The 12,970-nt window shown below is 36.9% G+C and overlaps 1 protein-coding gene across 1 annotated transcript in view; it reads left to right on the top strand.

Annotated features, from left to right (window-relative positions):
- LOC128636380 (RAF proto-oncogene serine/threonine-protein kinase-like) overlaps window positions 1-12,970 on the top strand; it is a 205,262-nt gene that overhangs the window by 159,454 nt on the left and 32,838 nt on the right. Inside the window, exon 6 of the mRNA XM_053689403.1 lies at window positions 6,810-6,941. Coding sequence (XP_053545378.1) covers window positions 6,810-6,941 — 132 coding nt within the window. The remainder of the gene's footprint in view (window positions 1-6,809; window positions 6,942-12,970) is intronic.

Genomic DNA, 12,970 nt, shown 5'->3' on the forward strand with positions numbered 1-12,970 from the left:
TCCAATAAACCCAGTGAAGGCTCAAGCATTTCTGAAATGTGTTTCAGATCTAGAGTTGGCTGGAGTAATTGTGCCAGTTCCAGTTCGGGAACAGGGTCGGGGGGTTTTACTCCAATCTATTCATTGTACCAAAGAAGGAGAATTCCTTCAGACCAGTTCTGGATTTAAAAATATTGAATCGTTATGTAAGGATACCAACATTCAAAATGGTAACTATAAGGACTATTCTGCCTTTTGTTCAGCAAGGGCATTATATGTCCACAATAGATTTACAGGATGCATATCTGCATATTCCGATTCATCCAGATCACTTTCAGTTTCTGAGATTCTCTTTTCTAGACAAGCATTACCAGTTTGTGGCTCTGCCGTTCGGCCTAGCAACAGCTCCAAGGATTTTTTTCAAAGGTGCTCGGTGCCCCTTCTATCTGTAATCAGAGAGCAGGGTATTGTGGTATTTCCTTATTTGGACTATATCTTGGTACTTGCTCAGTCTTCACATTTAGCAGAATTTCATACGAATCGACTTGTGTCATTTCTTCAAGAACATGGTTGGAGGATCAATTTACCAAAGAGTTCATTGATTCCTCAGACAAGGGTAACCTTTTTAGGTTTCCAAATAGATTCAGTGTCCATGACTTTGTCTCTGATGGACAAGAGACGTCTGAAATTGGTTTCAGCTTGTCGAAACCTTCAGTCTCAATCATTCCCTTCGGTAGCCTTATGCATAGAAATTCTAGGTCTTATGACTGCTGCATCGGACGCGATCCCCTTTGCTCGTTTTCACATGCGACCTCTTCAGCTTTGTATGCTGAACCAGTGGTGCAGGGATTATACAAAGATATCACAGTTAATATCTTTGAATCCGATTGTGCGACACTCTCTAACGTGGTGGACAGATCACCATCGTTTAGTTCAAGGGGCTTCTTTTGTTCTTCCAACCTGGACTGTGATCTCAACAGATGCGAGTCTGATAGGTTGGGGAGCTGTATGGGGGTCTCTGACAGCGCAGGGGGTTTAGGAATCTCAGGAGGCGAGATTACCAATCAATATTTTGGAACTCCGTGCAATTTTCAGAGCTCTTCAGTCGTGGCCTCTTCTGAAGAGAGAATCGTTCATTTGTTTTCAGACGGACAATGTCACAACCGTGGCATATGTCAATCATCAAGAGGGGACTCACAGTCCTCTGGCTATGAAAGAAGTATCTCGGATACTTGTATGGGCGGAATCCAGCTCCTGTCTAATTTCTGCGGTTCACATCCCAGGTATAGACAATTGGGAAGCGGATTATCTCAGTCGCCAGACGTTACATCCGGGCGAATGGTCTCTTCACCCAGAGGTATTTCTTCAGATTATTCAAATCTGGGGTCTTCCAGAAATAGATCTGATGGCCTCTCATCTAAACAAGAAACTTCCCAGGTATCTGTCCAGATCCAGGGATCCTCAGGCAGAGGCAGTGGATGCATTGTCACTTCCTTGGAAGTATCATCCTGCCTATATCTTTCCGCCTCTAGTTCTTCTTCCAAGAGTGATCTCCAAGATTCTAAAAGAGCGTTCATTTGTTCTGCTGGTGGCTCCAGCATAGCCTCACAGGTTTTGGTATGCGGATCTTGTCCGGATGGCTACTTGCCAACCTTGGACTCTTCCATTAAGACCAGACCTTCTATCTCAAGGTCCTTTTTTCCATCAGGATCTCAAATCATTAAATTTGAAGGTATGGAGATTGAACGCTTGATTCTCAGTCATAGAGGTTTCTCTGACTCCGTAATTAATACTATGTTACAGGCTCGAAAATCTGTGTCTAGGAAGATATATTATCGAGTCTGGAAGCCTTACATTTCTTGGTGCTCTTCTCATCATTTTTCCTGGCATTCTTTTAGAATTCCTAGAATTTTACAATTTCTTCAGGATGGTCTGGATAAAGGTTTGTCTGCAAGTTCTTTGAAAGGACAAATTTCTGCTCTTTCTGTGCTGTTTCACAGAAAGATTGCTAATCTTCCTGATATTCATTGTTTTGTACAGGCTTTGGTTCGTATAAAACCTGTCATTAAGTCAATCTCTCCTCCTTGGAGTTTGAATTTGGTTCTGGGGGCTTTACAAGCTCCTCCGTTTGAACCTATGCATTCTTTGGATATTAAATTACTTTCTTGGAAAGTGTTGTTCCTTTTGGCCATCTCTTCTGCTAGAAGAGTTTAAGAGTTATCTGCTCTTTCTTGTGAATCTCCTTTTCTGATTTTTCATCAGGATAAGGCGGTGTTGCGAACTTCATTTAAATTTTTACCTAAAGTTGTGAATTCTAACAACATTAGTAGAGAAATTGTGGTTCCTTCATTGTGTCCTAATCCTAACAATTCTAAGGAAAGATCATTACATTCTTTGGATGTAGTTAGAGCTTTGAAATATTATGTTGAAGCTACTAAAGATTTCCGAAAGACTTCTAGTCTATTTGTTATCTTTTCCTGTTCCAGGAAATGTCAGAAGGCCTCTGCTATTTCTTTGGCATCTTGGTTAAAATCTTTGATTCATCATGCTTATGTCGAGTCGGGTAAAACTCTGCCTCAAAGGATTACAGCTCATTCTACTAGGTCAGTTTCTACTTCCTGGGCGTTTAGGAATGAAGCTTCGGTTGATCAGATTTGCAAAGCAGCAACTTGGTCTTCTTTGCATACTTTTACTAAATTCTACCATTTTGATGTGTTTTCTTCTTCTGGAGCAGTTTTTGGTAGAAAAGTACTTCAGGCAGCTGTTTCAGTTTGATTCTTCTGCTTATAATTTCAGTTTTTTTCATTATAAGATTAAAACTTTATTTTGGGGTGTGGATTATTTTTTTCAGCGGAATTGGCTGTCTTTATTTTATCCCTCCCTCTCTAGTGACTCTTGCGTGGAAGTTCCACATCTTGGGTATTTATTATCCCATACGTCACTAGCTCATGGACTCTTGCTAATTACATGAAAGAAAACATAATTTATGTAAGAACTTACCTGATAAATTCATTTCTTTCATATTAGCAAGAGTCCATGAGGCCCACCCCTTTTTGTGGTGGTTATGATTTTTTTGTATAAAGCACAATTATTCCAATTCCTTATTTTTATGCTTTCGCACTTTTTTCTTATCACCCCCACTTCTTGGCTATTCGTTAAACTGATTTGTGGGGTGTGGTGAGGGGTGTATTTATAGGCATTTTGAGGTTTGGGAAACTTTGCCCCTCCTGGTAGGAATGTATATCCAATACGTCACTAGCTCATGGACTCTTGCTAATATGAAAGAAATGAATTTATCAGGTAAGTTCTTACATAAATTAGTATTGTTAGTGAGTTACAAAAATAGTATAGTATTGTTAGTGTGTTACAAAAATAGTGTAGTATTGTTAGAGTTACAAAAATAGTATAGTATTGTTAGTGAGTTACAAAAATAGTATAGTATTGTTAGTGAGTTACAAAAATAGCATAGTATTGTTAGTGAGTTACAAAAATAGTGTAGTATTGTTAGTGTGTTACAAAAATAGTGTAGTATTGTTAGTGTGTTACAAAAATAGTGTAGTATTGTTAGTGAGTTACAAAAATAGTGTAGTATTGTTAGTGAGTTACAAAAATAGTGTAGTATTGTTAGTGAGTTACAAAAATAGTTTAGTATTGTTAGTTAGTTACAAAAATAGTTTAGTATTGTTAGTGAGTTACAAAAATAGTGTAGTATTGTTAGTGAGTTACAAAAATAGTGTAGTATTGTTAGTGTGTTACAAAAATAGTATAGTATTGTTAGTGTGTTACAAAAATAGTGTAGTATTGTTAGTGTTACAAAAATAGTGTAGTATTGTTAGTGTGTTACAAAAATAGTGTAGTATTGTTAGTGAGTTACAAAAATAGTGTAGTATTGTTAGTGAGTTACAAAAATAGTGTAGTATTGTTAGTGAGTTACAAAAATAGTGTAGTATTGTTAGTGAGTTACAAAAATAGTGTAGTATTGTTAGTGTGTTACAAAAATAGTGTAGTATTGTTAGTGAGTTACAAAAATAGTGTAGTATTGTTAGTGAGTTACAAAAATAGTGTAGTATTGTTAGTGAGTTACAAAAATAGTTTAGTATTGTTAGTGTGTTACAAAAATAGTGTAGTATTGTTAGTGTGTTACAAAAATAGTGTAGTATTGTTAGTGAGTTACAAAAATAGTATAGTATTGTTAGTGTGTTACAAAAATAGTGTAGTATTGTTAGTGTTACAAAAATAGTGTAGTATTGTTAGTGTTACAAAAATAGTGTAGTATTGTTAGTGAGTTACAAAAATAGTGTAGTATTGTTAGTGTGTTACAAAAATAGTGTAGTATTGTTAGTGAGTTACAAAAATAGTATTGTTAGTGTGTTACAAAAATAGTGTAGTATTGTTAGTGTGTTACAAAAATAGTATAGTATTGTTAGTGTGTTACAAAAATAGTATAGTATTGTTAGTGTGTTACAAAAATAGTATAGTATTGTTAGTGTTACAAAAATAGTGTAGTATTGTTAGTGAGTTACAAAAATAGTGTAGTATTGTTAGTGTGTTACAAAAATAGTGTAGTATTGTTAGTGAGTTACAAAAATAGTATAGTATTGTTAGTGTGTTACAAAAATAGTGTAGTATTGTTAGTGTGTTACAAAAATAGTGTAGTATTGTTAGTGAGTTACAAAAATAGTATAGTATTGTTAGTGTGTTACAAAAATAGTGTAGTATTGTTAGTGTGTTACAAAAATAGTGTAGTATTGTTAGTGTTACAAAAATAGTGTAGTATTGTTAGTGAGTTACAAAAATAGTGTAGTATTGTTAGTGTGTTACAAAAATAGTGTAGTATTGTTAGTGAGTTACAAAAATAGTATTGTTAGTGTGTTACAAAAATAGTGTAGTATTGTTAGTGTGTTACAAAAATAGTATAGTATTGTTAGTGTGTTACAAAAATAGTATAGTATTGTTAGTGTGTTACAAAAATAGTATAGTATTGTTAGTGTTACAAAAATAGTGTAGTATTGTTAGTGAGTTACAAAAATAGTGTAGTATTGTTAGTGTGTTACAAAAATAGTGTAGTATTGTTAGTGAGTTACAAAAATAGTATAGTATTGTTAGTGTGTTACAAAAATAGTGTAGTATTGTTAGTGTGTTACAAAAATAGTATAGTATTGTTAGTGTGTTACAAAAATAGTGTAGTATTGTTAGTGTGTTACAAAAATAGTATAGTATTGTTAGTGTGTTACAAAAATAGTATAGTATTGTTAGTGAGTTACAAAAATAGTATAGTATTGTTAGTGTGTTTCAGTATTTCAAATGTCAAGCAGAACTTCTCACCTTTAAAGTGATGGTAAATTCAAGCTTTTTAAAAAGCTTGGATTTACCATCACTAAAAATAAAGGAGACTTTCATTGGTCATTTAGTAAAAAAAATGGGTGCTAAACTTACCCTTTCTGTTCTGCGGCTCCTTGCTAAAGTCAGCGCCTCTGGCTGCGCATGACAGAGCACTCTTCTCTCAATGAGCTGACATTCCCACCTCTAAACCAATAGCTGTACTAGTCATTTGATGCTAGCACGGCTATTGGTTTAGAGGTGGAAACTTCAGCTTATTCATTAAGAGAGCTGTGCCGTTGTCGACCGGTGACGCTGACTTTAGCAAGGTGCCACGGCACTGAAAGGGTCTTTTTAGCACCCTTTTTTTAAAAAAAGTGAACAATGAAGTCCACTTTATTTTTAGTGATGGTGAATACTAGCATTTTTTACCAGGTTTACCATCACTTTAATATACCTCACTGTTATGAGGTATATAATGAGCCCCCAGGGGGATATCCCTCCCAGTATTTTAATTTGTTGTTAAAGCAGTATAATTCAAAAACTATTTGGAATAGAAAAGTTATTTGATCCCAAAAAAATGCAATTCTCAACGCGAGTATTTCTAGTTTCCTATTTCTGTGCCATTCCAGTGCTCTAGAAGTGACATAGTTAATTGTGTTTATTAATATGTCAGATGCACAGGCACAAAGCTGAGCAAACAACCAAGATATGCTGTGTTAAGAGGCCAAAATGGGGTTTCAATAGACCTGCAAAAATGTGTGTTGAAATATTTTGTCTTAAATTTGTTCATTAACTAAGCAAATGAATGAACAAATACAAGCATTCCATTGCATTTATGTATCAGACACATTTTTGCACATCTAGTTTTCAAGAGGTGAAGTCTGCTTAAATACAGGATTCCAAAAATCATAGAGCTAGAAAAGTTTTTTCTCTCAGCCAAAAGTATTACTATCGTTTATGTAGTGTGAACTCTACGCCAAAAGGTATGTTTCAGTGTCAAAACAGATAACTAAAATTTGAATATGAAGACACAAGACTTCTGCAGCTTCTCCAGAAAAGTGATGTAATCTCTGTATAGAGCTCTATACAGCAGGGATGCCTCTTCAGGATTTACACACTTGCAGGAAAGTGAACGCCAGAGCTGTTTTCTCTCATTTGTTGCACTAAAAGACAAAAGGAATATAGACACCTCAATCCTTTTGGTGTTTAATATAACTTGACTGCTTATTATGATTTTTCTGTTCAGATAAAAGGATAAGAAGGGGAATTGAGACTGAATATGTCAAAATATATTACAGGGGTTTGAATATAAAGGTTATCTTTGAGATTAGTGCGTTTCTTTCACATTACTCACCTAAACAAACTGATTCCATGTCTGTGAACCACTTTCTCCCACATTTTAATTGGGACAGCAAAAAACACTCACACATTTTCTCTCCCTCTATCTCGATCTTTCTGATTTAATTATTTTTCATTCTGATATAATTATTCTGTTAATTTTTCTATAGGCGCCTGAAGTGATCAGAATGGAGGACTTGAACCCATACAGTTTTCAGTCAGATGTTTACTCCTATGGAATTGTTCTGTATGAACTGATGACTGGCGAGCTTCCATACTCTAACATTAGAGACAGAGACCAGGTAAGCAAAATGCTGTAGTATTCATACTGTTTTTGCATTATTTTTTCCCTCTAATTATTTAAAAAAAGATATGTTATATACCAATTAAGTATCTTCTAAAGGCAAAACATTAAACTAGTGTAGTAAAGGCACTTTTGATTTTATTATGTGCAACAACATGTATGCAATGTTACATTCTGGCATTAACAGAACAAGTAGAAAAATATCCTGGGAATTCCAAGAATATTGTCTCATTTAATGGGCATTACAAACTTAAAGGTGCAGTAATGTCAAAGTTGCTTTGTTCTCTTTGAATTCTTTGTTGAAAAGCATACCTAGGTATGCTCAGGAGTAGTCGCTCACTAGTAAAAACTGGATTAAGTGTTAAAAAGAAGAACTTCTAAAAAAGGTATATCTGCAGTGGGAGTCATTCTTCTTCTCTTTTATATTTCATTAATCAGAAGTGGTTTCATCACCCATAAACTGTAAAATTAAAATATGCATTACATACAAAAAACAGCAGGAATTAATTATTTATTTTGCTAGTCTTCCATCAAACTTTTTCTACTCTCCCTTTAGAGAGACTGGAGTACTCCTTGTATAATTCTGTGTCCGTTATCTGACTGCTACTTGCTTACAGAATAGTTGTTTTGTTTAGATCTGGCCACAACTAAGGAGACCTGGTAAATATACTTGTGAGGGTTTTCAAAAGGCGTTTCCCCTAAATAGTTTAAAATGTATGGGTAATTTAGTTATGTGGTTAATATCCCTTTAAAATGACATTGTATTGTTGTGTACTGAAGGGACATTACAGTTGAAATATAATGTATTAAGCAAAAGTACTACTTGCAAAAGCTATCATTTTTTAATGACATAATTTACTGTACATATGACGATGTGTGTATGCCTCATGCACTTATTCACTTTTTATACCTACTTAACGTGTGTTGCTTCATCACCGATACAATGAAAAGGTGTGCATAACTTAAAATGTGTATTTCAGTTTAGACTATAGTGTTTTGTGCATATGTACAGCATTAAAAAACAAACATAATTCCTAATAACAAAGACTACAAGGACCCTAGAATAAACAGAAAACCTGAGCTGTGCAAGTACTTCTTTATTTGCATAGTAAAGATGTGGCTGGATTTATTGTAATGTAAAGCATCTACAGTAAAGAAATATTTTAGGGAAAAGATCAGAGAAGCAAATGGATTTTACTGCAGCCCTTTAAGCTGCCCTTATCGTGGTGATCTTTTGTGCTGTTTGCAACATTTAACTAGTTTAAGTAGATTAATAGTGTGTATTACATGCTTAATCAGATTAGCTCATTTGTAATAAAATCACCCCCTGCAGCTTAAATCCAGTCCCTTTTTAGTAGCGCAAGCTGCTTCAGACACTGATGGAAAGACTCAAAACAAGATGTAATCCCTTACTTTTGCTTTTGTAAACAGGCCAGGTTGTGTCTCCAATAGATCAAAGGGATATCTGTCTTTATATTCCCATCCATCCAGAGAATTATTGGTACCTTAGGTTTGTTGTGAAATATTTTTATTTAAGTGTGGCTTTTAGTTTTGGTCTACACACTTACGCCAAGTGTCTTGACTACTTCTCATGGAAAGATCTCTTGATAACCCATTTTCTGGAAAACATTCTGGAAAAGGCTTCTCAGCAAAAGAGTGTTTTCATAGTTTCTTGGAGATTCTAGTTCTTTAAAACTTTGGTTGAAGGAGCAATTAAAAAGCGTTCTGGGTGCATCAGAACAGGATACCTTTCTTGCCATTATGTTCCAGATGTAAATTTGTTGAAATATTTTCCATTGAATAGAAAATTAATCGGAACTGTTGAGTTGAGAGTTAATTTGCCGTTCTTGCATAGGTAGTTACTTAACGGTCATAGATTTGAATGTGGGCAACTCTGGAAGGGATTTATTTTCCTCAATTACACCAGCTGAGCAGTCTACTGGGAATGGAACCTTAACTCCAGAGTTCAGCCTTAATAGATTATGAAAACCAAGTAATCCAAAGATTCTTTCTCAAACTCAGATTGTACTCATGGCAGATACCAGTCACTTCATATGAGTGTTTATCTTGAAATAGAAAATTTCAGAGAGTTGTGCCAGAAGCCTAGATTACAAATACATTTATAATAGATCCTGTGTTTTTTTTTGAGGCATCATAAATTAAAGTATTAAGCAGGAAAATTACCAGACAAGATTTGGGTAAGATTAGAAGAACTACTAGTGGGCACGCATGACATAGAACATATTGGGGGGGGGAAAGTAAATATCCTCTGATCTTCTAAAATCTGAAGCCGTGGCAACGTGCGATAAGTGCATAAAACATAAACATAAAATCACTTTTACTCCCATTTTAAGAAATATGTTCTATATTATCCCTGACTTGCCCTTTTCTCCTTCCCTAGATGATGAGCTGACCAATATTCCTATCTCTCATCACTACAGGAAACTATTTAAGTTCTAAATGAAATCAAGTCATTTTTGTTTCAACCATTTAATACATGGTTTTCCAGTCAAGACACTTTCTACATACACACCCCTATCAACATAATATGCTAAGGGGCCCCTTATGATGCTCAAGATTATTTGCTCTAAACAGGTTTAAACTAGAATTATATCATTCCCACACAGACTTCTAAGCACCTACTCCTCTCAGGTCTTACCATCGTATATGTCCTCCTGGGAACAGGATTTGGGCTTATCCATCTCTCTGGATGATTTTGAATTTTTTTACTAAGAGATCCTCTAAATCTACATTTCTTTCCATAAGGCAGGGAGAGTCCACAACTTCATTCCTTACTATTGGGAAATACACCACCTGGCTACCAGGAGGAGGCAAAGACGTCCCAGCCAAAGGCTTAAAAATCCCTCCCACTTCCCCTATCCTCCCAGTCATTCTTTGCCTTTCGTCACTAGAGGAGGTGGCAGAGAAGTGTCAGAAGATTTGGATAGTCCTGTAATGGGAATGTTCCCTTCAAGAGAGGACTGAAGTTTTAAGTAATTGTATAAACCTCTCAGTGAGAATATTGATGAGTTAGTCTGGTGATGCAAAACCATCAAGGCTGTTGGCTAACAACTCCTGAGCAATCAGTGTTGACGATTTTCACTGCTTGCTTTTAATCACTTAGGTCCCTGTCAGAGCGTCGCTACAAGGCTGTCACACTTGAGAGGCTGTATCTGTTCCACAGCATGGATCCTAGAGGATAAGTCCGCTTTATTGTTTTTTTTTTTTAAATTCTTTATTTATATCTCCAGCACTGAATAAGGCAACAAATGATATATACAGAAAATTTTGTAAAATATGATAACAGTAGTTGCAACCAAAGACAGCACTGTATTTTCTTCTATAGTCTATTAACATAGCTACTCCAGACATTACTTATCTTCCCTGACTTCACATCTAACTTCCTACATCTAGTTCCCCTGTCTGATAAAGCAACAGATAACAGAATAGTTTGCATAACATATTATAACCGATCAAAAGATTTCTAAGAGTCTTTAGTGTTTTGTAATTCTTTGCTATCAGCAAGACATTGCAGCTCTATTATGAGTGAGTCTTTCATTCAACGTTGGGTTTTATTCAACAGTAGCCTATTTTCCCCTCCTCCCCATCCATCTCTGCTTCCTACTTTCTCCTAACTTGACCCAGAGCGCCCCCCCAGGGTTCCCTTCCTGTCTCTCATCTTTAGTCTCTCTATTGGTGCGTTACCTTGTTAATTGGAATGTTCAGAAAATGTTCCATTTGCCTCGTAACTGGGCTTCCAGGACCACCTCTGAGTTTTTGAGTGGGTACAGTATTTGTCTCTGATGTGTTAAGTCTAAGGTGTGGATCAAGGGTTCCCATTTGTGGAGGAAATGTTTGGTTCGTTTTATGATGTCACCCTGTGTGTCTACTTGTTCCCGGATCATTTGCTGTTGTAGTTCTAATTTGAGATGCGTCAGTGTTGGCGGATCAGGCTCCATCCACTTCTTGAGGATAAGCTTTCTGGCCATCAGTATAACATTATGGACAAATGTCATGTGTTTGTTTGTGTCCGACTGTGTGTGGAGGAATATCACTACATGGATGTTTAGTTCTATACTCCCTCCCGTAGTTTTCATTGCCCATTTGTGTGCCATATTCCAGAATCTCGTGAGTTTTGGGCATTGCCAAATCATGTGGAGGATGTTGGGGTTTGAGTACTTGCATTTTGGGCAAAGTCCCGAAGTCTCAGGACACCATTTGTGGAACATCTTTGGTGTTATGTAAGCGTTATGTAGTAGTTTTGTATGTGATTCCCTGATGTCATTTGATAATGATGCTTTCCTCACTTTTAAAACACTTTGTTCAATGACTTGGTCTGTGACTGGGTTTGGGGTCCGTGTGCTCCATTTATGTTGAATTTGGTCTCTCGCAGCCTTGTTAGTCAGTGTTTGGAGTGCTTTGTATGTATGTGAGATTGAGGTCAGTCCTCCCTTTGTCATAGTCAGTAGTTTGTATATTTCACAGTTGGTATCCGGCATGTCGCCCATCCCCAGAATGCTTTGAACGTAGTGTCTTGTCTGTAGGAATGCGAAGTGGTGTTTATAAGGTATATTAAATTCTATTTGTAGTTCGGCAAACGATCTGACTGATTTTTGGTCTGGCGTCAGGACTTGTCTGATAGTAGTCAGGCCCCTTGTTTCCCATTGCCTGAAAGGCGCTGTGGTGAAACCTGCTTGGAAATCTGGGTTACCTCGTATGGGTAGGTATACTGTGTTTTTGCATTTTATTTTCAAGGTCCTGCAAATTTTCCGCCATGCTCTTACAGGTTGGAGGAAGATAGTATTGTGCCCTACTGTTCTTTCTAGTTGTGTGTGAGTCATGTGTGGGAGTATTTTTAGCGACCAAGGGGTAATAAGTTCTGACTCTAGCGCACCGTTTGTGAAGACATTTCTGTCCAAAAGCCAGTCCATTACATATTTAGCTAAAGCTGCCCAGTTGTAGTATTCTATATTTGGGAGTGCTAGTCCTCCCATCTCTGGTGAGCACGTCAGTTTTTTATATCCTATTCTGTGTCTTTTCCCCTTCCATAGAAAGTGAAGTATGTCTCTATTCAGTGTTTGTAAGTCTTGTTTATGTAGGAGTTCGGGTAGCATTTGTAGTGCATATAGCAGCTTAGGAAACAGGATCATCTTAATGAGCCCTACTCTTCCCGATAGTGTCAGTGGTAGTGGTATCCAATTAAGGAGTGTGTGTCTTAGTTCCTTGATTAGTGGTCTGAAGTTAAGTCCATACCACTCTCTGGGGTCTCTAGAGAGTTTAATGCCTAGATATTTAAACGAGTTAGTGACAATCTTAAAATTCTCTTGTAGTGGCTCTGCTGGTAATTTATTCCTTAACCATAGTAGCTCCGACTTGTCTTTATTTATGCAGTATCCTGATATTTGGCCGAACTCGGTGATAATGTGCATTAAAATAGGGATATTTCGCCTGGGGTCGCTGGCATATAGGATCATGTCATCTGCGAAAAGGGATATGTGGAGGGTTTCTTTGCCTATTGTTAACCCTGCCGTGTTTTTCCTAATTTTTGTTGCTAGTGGTTCAAGGGCCAGGTCAAAAAGGAGCGGGGATAGTGGGCATCCCTGTCTAGTGCCTCTCATTAGCGGGAAAGTGTGTGATGGTTCGCCATTAACTAGGATTGCTGCTCGGGGTTCGTCATACAGTGCGTAGGTGGCTGTCATGAAGTCGCCCTGAATCCCAAATTTCCCAAGGGTTGTGAAGAGATGGTCCCACAGTATCTTATCAAACGCCTTTTCGGCATCAACCAATAAAATACAGGCGTCTCCCTCCTTCTGATCTCCCTCCTGTTTTCCTTCCCCCCAGTAGTATGACAGAACTAGCTGCAATTTTCTCATGTTCTTGACTGAGGATCTCCCTCTGACAAACCCTGTCTGGTCTTCGTGTAGCAAGTCCGGTAATATCCCCGTCAGTCTGTTGGCTAGAATTTTGGTGAACAATTTGTAGTCTGAGTTGAGTAATGAAATTGGTCTGTACGAGGCTGTCAGTAAT

Source organism: Bombina bombina, chromosome 7 (assembly GCF_027579735.1).
Source record: "Bombina bombina isolate aBomBom1 chromosome 7, aBomBom1.pri, whole genome shotgun sequence".
NCBI classification, from domain to species: Eukaryota; Metazoa; Chordata; class Amphibia; order Anura; family Bombinatoridae; genus Bombina; species Bombina bombina.